The sequence below is a fragment of the Dermacentor silvarum genome, chromosome 6 (genome assembly GCF_013339745.2).
Source record: "Dermacentor silvarum isolate Dsil-2018 chromosome 6, BIME_Dsil_1.4, whole genome shotgun sequence".
NCBI lineage: Eukaryota > Metazoa > Arthropoda > Arachnida > Ixodida > Ixodidae > Dermacentor > Dermacentor silvarum.
The window spans coordinates 83,837,707-83,853,957 of NC_051159.1; the positions used below are offsets into that span (position 1 = coordinate 83,837,707).

At 47.4% G+C, this 16,251-nt stretch overlaps 1 protein-coding gene across 1 annotated transcript in view; it reads right to left on the minus strand.

Annotated features, from left to right (window-relative positions):
- LOC119455689 (GTP-binding protein 4-like) overlaps window positions 1-16,251 on the minus strand; it is a 45,811-nt gene that overhangs the window by 13,562 nt on the left and 15,998 nt on the right. The window contains exons 7-10 of the mRNA XM_037717114.2: window positions 12,578-12,619; window positions 12,419-12,484; window positions 3,453-3,653; window positions 992-1,063 (exon numbers count right to left, since the gene is read on the minus strand). Coding sequence (XP_037573042.1) covers window positions 992-1,063; window positions 3,453-3,653; window positions 12,419-12,484; window positions 12,578-12,619 — 381 coding nt within the window. The remainder of the gene's footprint in view (window positions 1-991; window positions 1,064-3,452; window positions 3,654-12,418; window positions 12,485-12,577; window positions 12,620-16,251) is intronic.

Sequence of the window (16,251 nt, forward strand, 5' to 3'; positions counted from 1 at the left end):
AATCTTTGTGCACGACCTGAGAGCTTCACTGATTATCTGCAGAGTGATTATCTGAATGTGCTGCCACCGGCAGCAAAGAAAATTCACTTCATGCCAAGAAGACCGGCCTGAACACATTGGCCCAGCACTATGGAGCAGCCCAAGACTGTTAAAAATGGTGTGGGATTCCTTTCAGCTCTTCTTCACTGCAGAGGTGATAAAGACCATGACAAATATGCTTGGATGCATATTCTGGAGTTGCCCAGCTACGCTAAGAGCGATGGGCCCTGGAAGGAGGTGGCTCCAGACGAACTGGTGAAGTTTCTTGGACTTTTCATCGGACCATTCTCAGAAAATGCCAAAAAGGCGAAGCTGCAAAATGTGTTATGAGGGCCACAAAGAGAAATGTTTTGTGCAAAAAATGCGGAGTGCACCTACGCTTCACAAAAGCCAGAAAATGCTTCACTGTATGGCACGAGTGAAAAGCAGTTCCTGGTCTTAGTTTTCTTTTTCTATCCAAAGAATGGCGGTGTACTGAGCATTTATTTTTTGAGAAACTATTCCTGGGTCATTTATCTCCGAAATTTATATTCTGAATTTCCTTTAAAGTTAATGGTTTTGTAGATACCATGTTTTTTTATAGTTGTTTTTATCAACTGGCAACAAAAATGGTGCTTTCTTATGTGTGTTTAAAATTTTAAGTGGTACCCAATAAATTTTTTTGCTTTGCAATGCATGTTTTTGGAAACAGCATTTCATTATTTACAATTTGCTATGCTGCAATGTGTGCTGGAATATTATTTGTAGTGGCAAAAAATTTTCTCTCTAGAACCTATAAAAAAACTACCATTTTCGTGGAGTAACAAAAAAGTTAAAGCCCTGACAAAGGCTTCGTTGAAATGTTGGCTCCTGAATTAAGCTCCCTTTGTTCTGTCACTGATGATCACTTAAAATGTCCACTTTCCTGTGGACCATTTGTCTTGTTCACATGCAAAGAAACAGAATGTCATACCAGTTTCTTTTTGGCCCCATCTGCCTCCATCTTCTTCTGAAGTGCACTTTCAGGTATGAAAGGTGGTCGCTCCTGAACATAAGGTATGCATTTTGAAGACAAAACATCAAGGAACAATTTCAGCAGGTCATGAAACATAAATAGCAAGTCCACATTCAATTAGTGTAAAAATGTAAACAACCACAATTCCCTTAACAAGGCATTACATTGTAAGGAGCACATTTACTTTCACACCTCAAAAACATCTTGCCAATGCTGCTGCCCCTTATCATGTACTAAAGAGGCCCCTGAAATGCCTTAGCTTCAAACCTGTGCAACACACTGGAATTGGCGCAATACTTTCAAGAAATGTACTCCTGAAGAAATTCTCAAAAAGGAACTATAATATGAATGAAGACGAAGTTGTTTACTCTCCCCATTTCGTCTACTCATCATTTCCTCTAAGCTGGGGCAACAATGACTGCAATCCTTTATTTTATCTGCAATCCTGCAATCCTTTATCCTTAATTTTTTTTTCCTACGGCGTGATTATGGTAACCCTTAAAGGCTGGCATCTGACAGATTCACATAGGCAACAGAATAACGGTGACAGGACAGGGCAGGACATGTTAACCACTTACTATGCGTGCACATCTGGAAGGATGTGCACGCATGTGCCCAATGGCTGGCAATTTTGGGCCATCATGGTTACTCTAACATAACTAAGTTGAATCCCCCTACAATGAAATTTCCGCCACAACGAAGATTTTCTGATTATCCGTCAGCTGCCCATGGAAAGTAATAAAAAAAAAAAGCCTCTTCATAACGAAGGTGTTTTATTCGGTATTTCTGCTTCAACGAACTTTTTGAGAACGAAACTGGGACTGAACTGAAATTGAAACTGCCGAGCAGTCAAACTAGAAGGTTCTTCCAAAGCTGTTTAGATCGTATGTCCGCTTAACGAGGTTTTCGCTATCGAAATCAAATCCAAATTACCAATTTTAACCCCTACAATCCATAGCCACGCGTGGTCGTCACACGCCTGCGCGAGACTGCACAGGATCGCCACAATCGCTGCCGTTTTCTCTGTGGTGTTTTGTCCGTTCGAAATGGTTATGCCAACGAATAAGCGTAAATTTGTCTCTCTTGAGAAGGCACAGATGATTGCCGAGACAGAAAGCGGAAGGAAAAAAAATTCACAGTTTCACCCGAAAGGCAAAGCATCGATTGCAATAGCAAATTAGTAGACAGCTCTACGAACTAAGGATAATAGTTTTATCGGCCGTATAAACTCGTAAACATTCGCGTACTAACTAAATTACCAAGCACTGTGTCACGCGCGCACAGGTAAAAATGAACACATCTCGCTCGATGACCGCGGAAACTCGCTGTCATAATGCTGGAGTGAGGAGGTGCGGCCGCAGCCGCGAGCAAATTGACCTTCGTGCCATCTCTCGCTTCAACGCGAACTAAATGTCGAAAGCACAGCGTATAGACTCTACCGACACTAGTTGCACTTTACCCACATCGCAGATCACTTTAAATATGAGGCCAGCACGGGCATGCACTTCGTGCATATCACGGATCGCTTTCAAGATACGGCGGCGCCCACGCCATAGGCAGCAGCCGCTGTTGTCAACACAATGCCAACATCTCGTCTGGGGAAAATGACAATCAGCAAGACACACTGAGTGTGACTCCGGCGACTGGTTTGAAAGTAGTGGATCCTTTTGACCTCATCTTAAAAGTTATCACAGCCCACGACAATGACATTGCGATGGCTCTTTTAACAAACTGTGAGACTCGCGTAATGCCTTTGCTTGCCATGAAGCGTAAGAAATCCAGGCTGACCGACTTATGAAAATAAAACTTTCGGTAAGCACAAGCTTGCCAAGTTTGCCGACTTTGCCATAAATATGCAATGAAATTGTGATAATTCAAACCACTTTGTTGTGACGCTGCATGTGCCGCAAAATGAGTGTTTCGCGATAGGCCGGGCACGCGCGTTGAGTTAGGCGTCGGCCGCCATGTACGAATAATGCTGTAACAGCAGCGCGAAATGCATTCTCTCGTGTAGTTGACACTTTATGACGTCTCAACCTTTGCCCCCACGCCACTGCGAAGATTTCCCAGACAATGGTTTCGATTTTGTTCATGGCTTTGCCATTTGGCATACGTATATACATATATACTAATTTCGCGTCAAAGAAGTTCTGCCACAACGAAATGTTTCGCGTGACCCGTGAATTTCGTTGTCGAGGGACTCGACTGAATAAATATCTGCTGATTTCTGCTAAAATTAAGCAGCACAAGATTGGAAGCCAAGATATATGTATAGTGAGCTGGTTCTAAATCCATATGGCAAACAATGTCATCATACTCTAAAGCCTTCTCTTGCCATGTGCATCCTCACCATAAAGATCTACAAGGTGATGTAACAATATTTTGGCAAAGCTGAGACACAAAACATCTGCAACCCTACCTTGCTGTCCCTGGGAGTGGGCATGGAGACGTGCAGACGGTTGAGGATGCCCTCAATCTTCTTGCCCTGCATCTTCACCTCCAATCGGTGGGCCATAAGCCGGTCACAGGCCTCATTGCGCACCTCGGCCACGCCCTCTTCAGTCACGGTGCTCATCTCCAACACGGGAATTGACTCCTCAGCCAACTTCGAGAACAGGGCCTGAAAGTATGGCGCCTCAAGTTCAATAACTTGGCAGGATGACTGCATTTTGCTCAATACGACTACAGTAATCCCACGTTATAACAAAACCCTTTCCCTCAAATTATCACTTTATTTGAAATGTCTTCCAGTCCCGACCCAAACGCCATGCAACCCCGTGAAATTCAACAATTTCACATTTTCACGTCACAATTTCAACGTCACATTAAACTGAAAGATCAAACAAATCATCATGCTGTGTCCCAATTTTCAATTGCAGTTATACATCAGCCAACTGAAGGCTGCAGTATGCTGCGACAAAGTCTGGATAATTGTGCACTAAAAACATCAAAATCCTCCCTCTCTTCATACGGGTACACAAGTCGAGCTTGAACGTTGCAATTTTGCAATTGCTGCCTAAATTTTGACTGAAACACTAAAGGAAAATACTTAAGCTAAGTTAGATCGATAGATTATTTGAATAGAAGTCTATCATAGATTTCTGCGTGCCAATCCAGTTTATCCTTGGTATATTGAACTCGAAGGGGATCGCAAAATAGTTCCACATGATATTTCGAAATATAAAATATACCTATCTGAAGCTTATCTGAGATCTCCACACGCCTCGGACAGTTTCCCAAAACAGTGAAAAGCGGGAACTTACTGATTTGCTTCTCCAAGCCCATGTCTATTGCACAAAAGCAGACTTATTTTCTTCGCCAACGTTGCAAAACACACTGCGGAACGGCGTTCACAAAGCTAACCCTAAATGTCTGCCTCACTCGGATGCAAAACCACAGTGCGCTCATGCACGTCAGAGTGTTTGTTACACATTTTTATTCAAGATATGATAGAAATGGTCGCCGCGCGGTAGCAAACTAGCCTGTTTGCTTCCAAACGCGCTGTGCCACCATCAGCACACTTGTACTGCAAATTGCACATGAACTTGTCTGGCCAAGTGCCCATTACAATATGCCATTTAAACAACCGATTGTCATACAGTACAGACCACTTATAACGTAACCGCTTATAGTGCAGGACCAGATATAGTACGGTCTTTTCAGACTCCCGTTAATTTTCCCATAGCACTCAATGTATACGCATACCGCTTACAGTGCAGCCGCGTGAGACGAAATACCGGCAGTGGTGCAACAGCCAAAATAGGATTTGGAGCAATTTTTGGAGCAGGAAAATCTTGCTTTTGGAGCAGGTTACGGGAAAAAAAAACAAAAAAAAACACCGTTTTGGAGCACTCTAAATCCCAAATTTGGAGGAGTTTCACAATTTATCCCGCATAATAAACACACCCCCCAACTTTCCATTGAATTTCTGGGAGAAAAAAAGTGCGTTCATTACACAAGTATATACGGTAATACACATTAGCAGCGTAGGCGAGGGCAGGGGCGCGATCGGAAATCGTTGTTTGGAGCGCGCGCTCAGTTTCACCGTGCACGGCTGACCAAGGCCGCGCCCAGCGAAATTGAACGCGCGCTCCGAACAACAACCTCGATCGCGCACCAGCAGTGCACTGCACGCAGCTTTTCCCGCCAAACACGTGGAAAGTACACATGCATTTCTTCGTGAGTGGTTCCCTTTCGTTTTTTTTTTCTTTTTTTTTTTCTGACGATGTCGCGACGTTCCAGCGGTAGTCGAAACATGCAGCGACTGCTTGACAATCTTTTAGCGTTTCGGCAGTGTACAGCGAAAATCGGCACCGTTTCATTACCGCGGTGCCTGTTGCCGCGTGGAACCGAACCCTTACTAGTTTTGTGCATTGCGTCGCCTACAAAGCTAACACCGTCAGTGCCGAGTGGCTTGCTGTACCGTACAAGCGAGTTTCCCGTGGAGTATTCGCAACCGCTCCGCTCGTGACCGCGTGCACAGATACGGCGAGGATCTTGTTGAGCCGACGCGGCAATGGCGAACTGCTTTCGTTACTGCAAGCAACGTGCACTCCGCGTCTCCGCGAGATTTTACTGCATATACAACACGCCGCACTGCAACCAGCAGCGAAAATATTCTTCGGCGCCCACCATCAAACACACCAACGCCTCGTCGGGGCACTTTGGATCTCGTCTGCGCTATTGGTACTGTAATGGCGTGTCAAGCTGCAAGTTGCCAACGCGGCCTTTATTTCCTGCTAAAACTACCGTACCCGAGAAATTTCGCGGCCGGTTGGGCGTTTTGGCGCAGCGTGGCGCTATTTCAGCATATATCGCAGTTTTGGCGCAGCGTGGCGCAAAAAATACGAAATTGTATCAAAATGGCACAATTGGCGCAGCTGTTGCACCTCTGTACCGGTTTATAATGCGGTTTCCGCGGTAAAATCTCGCCGACAAGGGCGGCAGCGAGCACACTTCTCAATGAGGTGCGCCCACCGATGGGAGAGGAGATCAACGAGGGCGATGCAGAGGAGGAGCATGAGACGTGGAGCATGAGTTTAAGGGTGATAAAATAGTCACCGTGCGCCTTCACGGAGAGCGAACGCACAGCAGAGAGCAAACGCGACTTCCATCGCACGAAGGGCCGTGGGGGTATGGGAGGGAGGGAGGGCGGGGGGCCATGCTGTGCTGCGGCATACAAATGCGTATCTTGCAACCGGGCGCAAGGGGAACTGGCGACGCAATCTCCCACATGAAAAGAGCAAAGCAGGAAGGCAGCGTGGGAGGGGATGGCTTCTACTCTGCCAACAAATGCGTTTGCGCCTGTGCCGGCTGTCAGTGTTGTCGCAGGCACGGCCCTTACCTTTGTATGCACTGTGCTTACACTGTTCAGTTTCCATTGAAACGATAGACCGCATGAACCTTCGCTCGCTGCTGCGGCCGCGTTTCCCCACGCCCACGTTTTGACAGTGGTTGACTGCGGTCATCGAGTCTATTCATGTTTGCTTGTGTGCGTTGACACGCTTGTTAATTCAGTTAGTAAGCGAATGTGTCAAGTTTATGCAGCCGATAAAACTACTACCCCTACTCCTTATAGCTGTCTAATAATTTGCTATTGCAATTAATGCTTCGCCTTTCGGGCGAAACAGACATTTTTTTAAAATTACTACTTTGCCTGCTTCATGCGAAGATCTTGGATACTTCAACATTAACCTTTCAACGTTCGTAAATTTAAACAGATGCAAAACTCCCAGTGGCACGCTTTGATTCTCGGATATGCACGGCTGCTTGGTCTACATGTTTTGCATACGTGCAGGGCTAGAAAATGGTTGTTTTGGTTATAGTGCAGTACCGCTTATAGTGTGGATATTCACGACTCCAGCGACTTACACGTCTACACTGTACATGGGCAACAAGCCAGGCAGACTGTTGTGTTGGGTTTCACAACTGACTGTTGCAACAAGTCATTTAGGATTCTCGACCGCCCTTAAAAAAGGTCTGCATGTGTCTTCTTCCATGTCGCTCAGCACGCCGACGCATTGCAGCCTGTAAATCACTTCGTTATTGGCCCTTCACCTCCGGCCCCCTACGTCAGTAACTGCCAACACTACACACACGCTGTTAGTTTCAAAAGTACGACTTTCAGCTTGCAGAAAATCACAGTCCATTCCCACTCACGTGTATCCATGTGAACACAAATAAAACGCGCTCAGCGCACACCAGCGAATCACACAGCAACGAGTATTGCGTGCCTAAAATGCCATTCACAGAAATCCTTTGTCTACAAGAATACAAATGCGGCGTTACAGCATCTCCAGTTCGGCATCCCATGCCTGGAGTAACTCAACCTAAAGATCGGATGTCATCAAAGCTGTCTTGTGGAATGCGTATCGGACGACCAGGAGGCCTTTTGCATTTTTTGAAGCAGAGTGGCGATCTGCTCTTGCCAATAACTAACGGCCACAGTGTTCAGGAACCATCCATATGTGCAGTGAGCAGAACTGAGAGTACCTTGCTCATTTTTCCTCCATGGCATGTACTGGACATCGAAATTCAATCTCTCGTTCGACAGCATCTGCCACAGCAGTGCCGTTTCAAATTTGTCAGCATTCAATATTTCCGACAATGTGAAAAGCAATCATGTCTCCGTTTGGAGAAGCACACTTGTGCGTGGCGTTCAATATACGCGTACAGTCGAGTCCCGCTACAACGAAATTGACGGGTCACGCGAAAAATTTCATCGTGATGGAACTTCGTTGACGCGAAATTGTATGTCGTACGTACGCCAAACGGAAAAGCCGCGAACGAAACCAAAACCATCGTCCAGAAAATCTTCACGATGGCGTGGGGCTGAGACGTACCGAAGGCAGTCGATAAGGTGTCAACTTCTCGAGAAAATGCACTTCACGCCGCTGTTACAGCATTTTTCTTACATTGCCGGCCGATCGCGAAACACCCACTTTGCGGCACATGCACCGTCCCAATGAAGCGGTTTGAATTATCACAATTTCACTGCATATTTACTACAATGTTGGCAAGCTTGGCTTACCGGAAGTTCTATTTCCAGAAGTCAGTCAGCCTGGATTTCTTACGCTTCACGGCAAGCAAAGACATTACGCGAGTCTCGCAGTCCTTTAGAAGAGCCATCGCAATGCCATTGCCGTGGGTTCTAATAACATTTCTGATGAGGTGAAAAGGATCCATTACTTTCAAAGCAGTCGCCGGAGTCAGTGTGTCTAGCGGATGGTCATTTTCCCTAGACGAGACGTTAGCATCTTGTTGACAAGAGCGGCGGCGGCGCGGCTACTCGAGCGCTACCTTGAGAGCAATCTGCGACGTGCACAAAGTGAGCGTCCATGCGGGCCTCACCTTCAAAGCGATCTGCGATGTGGGCAAAGTGTAACTAGTACCGGTAGAGTGTGCGTGCTGTGCTTTCGATGTTTAGTTCGCAGTGAACCGAGAGACGGCACGGAAGTCAATTCGCTCGCTGCTATTGTCGCGCCATCTCACTCCAGCGTGTTGACACAGACTTTCCACGGTCATCGAGCGAGATGTGTTCATGTTTACCTGTGCGCGCGTGACACTGTGCTCGGTAATTTAGTCAGCGAATGTTTAAAGTTCGTATAGCTACAGTATAGACCACTTATAATGTAACCGCTTATAGTGCAGGACCGGATATAGTGCGGTCTTTTCAGACTCCCGTTAATTTTTCCATAGCACTACATGTATACACGAATCGCTTATAGTGCAGTTGCGGGAAACGAAATACCGGTTACAGTGCGGCAGCCTGGGAGTACGGAAGTCAGCGGAGACGGCGAACGCTCCCCTCAAACGGGCGCCCCAAGGAGTGCTCAAGGAAGAAAGAGGGACGAAGTGGAAGAGAAGGGCAGGTGGTGCGAACGAACAGCCAGTGGGGCTGAAACCAGAATCTTGAGTGTTTCGTCCCTGTTTGTTTGCGCGCAAAAATTTAAGAATATGAATCTGTTCCAACTAGGCCGACTCGCAGTTATGCTTGAGTGCGAGTCGTGAAATATTACGGCGCGCACAGCAAGCGAGGGCCACGAAACTGCCAACGCCGACCAACGCTCACGTCACGGTAACGGCAGTAAACGAAACTTCAGGGAGCGGGGGGCGCCGGCAGGGCACGGCGAAGGGCGCACGCGGAGACCGTGGAATTGTGAGGGAAGAGGGCGGCAGGGAAGCAGATTCGCCTCAGCAACTTCGGTGGCTCCCCTCGCCCTCCCTCACTTTCGACTGTCACCGTGCGCGCCCGATGCCGTACAGGCGCCGCCGCTCCAACCGGCCTGGCGCCCGCTCCCTGAAGTTTCGTTTTCTGCCGTTATCGGGAAGCGGGCGTTTGCCGGCGTGGGCAGCTTCGTTGGCCGGCCTGGGACAGCGCCGCTGCTTCCCTCTGCACCGTAGCCGCAGCGTGCAAGGTCAACAAGTGACCAGAAAGTAGAGGAAACAAAGGAGAAAGAAGGGTTCACTGCCATTTTCTACGCGTGGCTACGGTAGCGTGGCTGAGACGTCGGCACGTACACGCAGCTTCCGGCGCAACGCAGAATCGGCGACCTTGCCATTTGAGAAAGGATGAAATTTCCGCCGCGTTTCTTTTTCTTGTTTTGTTCATGCGCGACATTGAGGGGTCTCTCCTAAACTTTTACACTATGGCGGTGCCGGAGCAATGCCGGTCAGAGGTGCCGTCGCGTGAAGTATATCGAATTAACGAGATTCGACTGTAAATTGAATGCAAACGTTCTAGCCGCATTCCTCGACTGTCGCATACGCGTGGTGGCTCGGTGCACATGTTTTGCATAGGTGCGGGCCTTGAAAATTGTTGCTTTGGTTATAGTGCGGTACCGCTTATAGTGTGGATATTCGCGACTCCGGCGACTTACGTTATAAGCGGTCTACACTGTATCTACTAAGCTGATATCGCAATCAATGCTTCGGCTTACGGGCGAAACTGCGATTTTTTTCTTTCCTCTTTCTGCCTCGGCGATGATATGTGCCTTCTCCTCGATAGAGTGAAATTTACGCTTCATCGTTGGCGTAGCCATTTCAACCAGACACAGACTACAGAAAACGGCAGCGATTGCAGTGATCCCCTGCAGTCTCGCACAGGCGCGTGATGACCACGCTATGGATTGCAGTCGCTTAAATTGGTACTTTGAATTTGATTTCGTTCGCGAAAACCTTGTTCAAGCAGACATAAAATCATTACAGCTTTGTGAGGGCCTTCTAATTTGGCTACTCGCCCCCCCCCCCCCCCCCCAGTTCGAATTTCAATTCATTTCTAGTTTCTAGGGATGGGCAAATATTCGGTATTGTCGAGTATTCTATATTCGTTATTCGCCTCGAATTCAGGTATTCGATATTTTTTAATTATTCGGCGCTCCCGAATAGGCAGCCAAAAGCCATGCACGGCCGGTACACATCTCGGAGGCTATGCTTCACGTCAGTGGCTGCCATACAACCATAAATCTCGAAGGCTATACGTTTTTGCATTAAAGAGCCAGAAATGTGCGACGCAAAAGAGGAGAAATGGCGCTAGCGTACAACTGAAACGAAGCGGCGGAGTCCGCATCGCCATAGTGATCAGCGAAAATCGTACGTGAATGACAGCAACGACAGAACACTTCGTGCCTATTTGCGCCTTTATTGTGCTTACCACCGCGCATAACAACGCGTTGGCCGCAGGATTTCATAGTCGCCATCCATGATCGCGCCGATAGCTGCCGCGGTTTCTTCTGCAGCGGCTGCGGCAAAAAGTTTCATTTTGACTCGATACGCATGTCGGCCGCGTGCCTAAAAAGCTGCGTAGTGGCCATCCATGATCGCATATATAGCGACTGCGATTTCGTCTGCAGTTGTTGCAGCGAACAGTAGTTCCGACTCGGTGCGTGCGTCGGCCGCGTGCTTTAAGGGACCCTGAAACGATTTTGTACAAACGCACCGAGTCGTTAGAGTAGGTCCTTCTGATCATTAATTGACGCATCTAAGTGCTCCGCATAAAGTGTGTAATTTATTATAAGGTTTTAAAAATGTACATAGCTACCGATTGCAGCACGCCAAGTGGCTGAGCTTTAGTGTACGGCCACACTAGCGGCAAAAACGCACGCAACAGCGCCTTGCCACGAAGTCCACCGTGGCAATCGCGTCTCGACGCGCGGCAGCGCGATATGATCTCGCGTGCTCTCGGAGCGCAGAATCACAGTGAGCGAAAAGGGTGCGATCAGACAGCGTCCAGAAATCCCTCGAGAGACGACTATCATCGATTGATAACCCGGCGGAGGTCCGGTTGCCATGGCTCCGTGACGTCACTCTCGTCGCTCTTGATTGGTTCTTCATCTCGCAGCACGCGGCACTTGCCGCAGAAATCGGATGTGCGCGCGGTAGTGCAAAGGGTCTCGCAAATGATGGCGCGCGCCGCGGCCGTGCTGCGAAGGAAGTCGCGAGGCCTTGATCGCCGCTGCGATACCCAATCAGTCAGGAGATAACGAGCATTGCAGCTTCCGCACTGCTTTTGTGCAAAGTAGCAAAAGGATTTGCTCATCCATTACACTAATAAAACATTGCTGACGTAGGAATCATTTGCTTATTCTTTTCTGGATACCCTGATAATTCGGCATTCGGTTAATTCACACATTTTTTTTTGGTCCCGTGAAATTCGAATTAGCTAGGTTTTACTGTAATATGTGATATATACTATTCTAACTATACGATTCGAAATTATTCGACCAAATCACTATTCGCCCATCCCTACCAGTTTCGTTCTCAAATAGTTCGTTGAAGCGGAAATACCGAATAAAACACCTTCGTTGGGAAGGGTCTTCTTTTTTTGTATTACTTTCTATGGGCAGCTGACGGGGAATCGGAAAATCTTCGTTGTGGCGCAAATTTCGTTGTAGGGGGATTCGACTGTAGTACATCGCTATACTTTTCCATGGGATTTTCGAAGGGATCTTGCAACTGCTTGATATAGACAATAATTTGAAATATCCGAGTTTGATATATCAGGGATCAACTGTGTATTACTTTGTTGAACAGAAACTTGCCAATGAACGTTCCGCTATTGCTCCTCAATTTTAATTGACAGCACCGAAACAAACGACTTGACGCAGTCTCCACGTGACCTCCCTCTCAGTGAATCAGACATTGCAGACATCACATGAAAGAAGTCAGAGTTCAAAATAGGTGGCGTCAATACCGATTATTTGTCCTTTTCTCATAAAGTCTCAGGTTTTCACTAAAAATGACGAATTCGTTATTAACGAAGCCTGATCTTTCAATGTAACTCGGCTTAATATTTTCTTTTGGTGTCCCTCTAAAGATGCTCATTCGCTACACATTAGTCACAAGGTTGCCATGGGATCATCTGAGAAGCATGAGAGGTGCACGTACCTTGCCTTCAGGGGAAAGGTCAGCAGGCCTGACGATGTCAATCTTGTTGACAACTACGAGGAACGGCTGGAAAGCAAGCAAAATAAGAGCTTAAATTGCGTATATGAACAAGGATGTAGATAAAGTCAAAACCAAAGAAACTTTAGAAGCTGTATTTACCTTATTTGCAAACAGTGGCTTGATGTTGAACAAAAGCTTCATCTGGAACAAAAGTGAAAGAGCACATTTTATAAGAGCATGACTCGACATTTAGCTGACCAGGTGCAGATGAAATATATGTAATGCAAGAAGCACTTTATCTAAACAGCAAAGAATACAAAATGCATAATTTATGATTTCCGTGAGATGACTCTCACACCTCATCAAATATGTGAGCAGTACTGAATGGAAATCTGCGTACAGGGGCCGTATTCTGTAACGCTTCGGTTTTCGAAGGATTCGGTTTGCGTGCAGCGATTGGTCGCCGCCTGGGTGATGCCATCGCCTCAGGGCGCGAACGCATTTTTTGATGACGTCATGCACATGTCAATCACGCGGAAACCGAATTTGTCGTCTGCTACGAAGCGAAGCCGCGCGCTGCTTCGGTCCGATTCGAAGCGCGGTGTGCCGTGTGCAGAGCCTGTGCGTGCCGTGTGCACGGGCGAGATTGCGGCACTCGGAGCAAAATGACGGCGTGTGCGGTGCCTGTGGCGCCTGTTATCGTGCTTTTAGCAAGCCTCCGTGATAGACAGCGACAACCTCGACGTCGACAAGACGCCTTTGAGATGACAGACGAGGGATTCCGGCGACAATTCAGATTCTCAAAAGAGACAGCGCTCCGACTGTGCGAGGAACTTGAGTGTGTATTTTGGCCGCAACGCGAAGTTAGCGTACGACGTCCCACCTAGCGGCATAAATGGGTCAACCGAAGTAAACAAAATTCGTTAAGTCGCTCACCGCCAGTACAACTCACACACGTTTCATGATGAAAAACGTAAACCTCATCAATACATGAACAAATTATTTTTATTTACCAAGAAGCGCTCGTAAATTGCTATATTTTTACTCGGTTTGTGACGTTCACTGCCACAAAAAGAAACCTTCGCGCCGATTGGTCTCTGTCCTTTCACTTGTTTTCATTACGTCAACGGACCGCCCCAATGTGACGCCACCGCCAAACCGAATCCTTCGAAAACCGAAGCATTACAGAATACGGCCCCAGATCTCGGGTATGTTCATGAAGTGCGCCTGCTAAAATTCCTAAGCTTTATACATCTCATTCCTTATTCTCTTCAAACACGCATACCATGTCATCAGATGTTCTGTTTTAGAGAAAGATTCACCACCAACGTCAGAGTGTTCCTTCACCAAAATGCCTGCAGCTCTTTCCATAACTTCCCAATACAGTTAAACCTGCTTATAATGAACATCCATATAATGAATTCCTGGATATAACGAAGTTGTTCTATTCCCCGCCGTTACTCCATAGAAGCACAGTATTTGAAACCTCTACGTAACGAAGTAGCAGCGGGAGACCCCCTCAGAATAACGAATTTTCTCCGCTGACAATTTAGCGATTTCGCCCCAAATTTTGTCATTTTTGCGCGAGCAGCAACCGGAAGCACCTTCGAATGCAAAGCGGCGGCGTCACGCTCGAATTCACTGCAACTGCGAGGCGATCTTGCCGCCGCGGGTGTGACCTTTCCCTCTCCCTTCATCCAAACCTGATACCGCCGCTTGCTGCAGCTGGCCAAACCGGCACTCCTTTTCCTGTTGATGTTGCCAAAGGGGAAAAAAAACTTTTTTTTCGACGCGCTGGCAGCACCACCCTTTCATTACTGCGCAAGTCTCCGTGCTTCACTTCACTAACATGACCCTAGGTGACACTATACGACGCGACGACGCCATCGTGTCGCTCGCTCTTCGGTTCTGACGCCTCGCGCTTGTGCGAAACGACCCGCATCCACGCATCCAGTACCTGGTGTGACATTCTATAGCTGAGTGCTTCGACGAAGAAACGCAAGATATTGACCTTGTCTGCAGTTCGCTTTGAAGATAAGCCCGCGCGGGCGTACACTTTTTCCACATCGCAGATCGCTTTCAATATACGGTGGTCGCCACCGAAGTAAACGCCCCCCTTTCTCGCCTCCCCCGCCGTGCCTCACTTACTTGCACTTCCCCCGGCAGACAAGAACCATCCCCTGAAGTTTCCACGAAACCACAAGCCCGGAAGCAGTTGGTGATAGTCCCATCTTTCACGCGGCCCCAAGCTCGCGCTAGCATGTACGAAGTACACGTACTTCGTAGGTGTACGAAGTACTCGTACTTCGTATTTCGAGGAGTTGTCAATGCACAAAATCATGCGCTCGACGAGGTGCTGCCTGTACAGGACCTTTACATTTTTTATTATGCCTTGGTCCGTCAGCTGCAACACCGACGTCATGTGTGCAGGCAAGTATGCAAGATGGATAGCATTCAAGGTTGGCACATTCATGTGGGCATTGCATTGGTCCACAAGGAACAACACTTTGCGGTTCGACGACGTGAACTTGCGATCAAGTTTGCTGACCAACTCTCGGAAAATGTCGCACGTCATCCACGCCTTCCTGTTTGAGGCGTAGTCCACAGGAAGCGTCTTTACGCCTTTAAAACACCTAGGCTTTGCAGCCTTCCCGATGACAAGCAGGTGACATCGTTTGGTGCAGTCATGTTTGCTGCGATCAGAACCGACACCCTTTCTTTACTTCGTTTGCCTCCAGCACAGTCGTCGTCCTTGAATGTCAGGGTCTTGTCTGGTAGCAGTCGGTAAAAAAACGCAGTCTCGTCTGCATTAAAGATGTCAACAGGCTGATACTTGCTGAGGTACTCGCGAAGCTTTTCAGCTTTCCATGTCGCGCAAGTTTCCGGGTTGACAGACCCCTTTTCTCCACAAACGCTCTTGCAAATCAGGTCATGCCGATGTTTGAAGCGCGTCAGCCACCCATCCGACGAAGCGCAATCGTTGATGTCCAACATTGGTGCAAGCGATAAGGCTTTCGCCTTGACGACCTCAACACTGAGGGGAAGTTTGTTATTGCGAGCTTCGTTGATCCAAATCAGCAATGCGTTTTCCAACTCGGGGTATGCGCCGGTGGCAATTGCTTCCGTGACTTGTCTTTTTCAATTGCTTCCGAACTTGTCTTTTTCAAAAGCATCCAATATTGAATGCTTATTTTTGATAAAGTTCGAGAGCGTGTTAGGCTTAATGCCGTACTTGCGTGCGATGTCTTGCTTGGCGGTGCCTGCTTTGTCAACTTCTTTCAAGACTTCGACTTTCATTGCCAGGTCAAGTGTTCGGTAAGAACCGCGAATTGCCATTATCAATCGTCGCCACTACAACACTCAAAAATCACAAGCGCGGAGAAACGTGCGGCTGTTGCACTAGACGAAAAACAAGAGACTGGACGAAGCCTACGAAACGCCGGCGTTGATTAAACAATCTTGCCGTTTCAAGAGATGTGGCGCAGCGGACAGCGGTGATGGTGATAACAATGCGTTGCAGGTACCTGCGATGGCGACGACACCAGCGCGGTCAAGTAGCTGTCTTGGCACGTGAAAAATTTCGCATTTTATTGAAAAATTACGGTAGCCTCGAGGTTCTCGATTGAAAAATAACTTCTAATTTACGCAACATTATGAGATTTTAACTTCGAATTATCGAGAAATTTTTTCCATAGAGCTGCATATAAAACTGACGGGACCACTCCTTTACATCTAATTAACCGAAAATTCCAATTAAGCGACTTCGAATTATCAGGAGTCGACTGTATTAACGAGGTTTGACTGTACTATCCTTACTTCGTATAGCTGTCTGC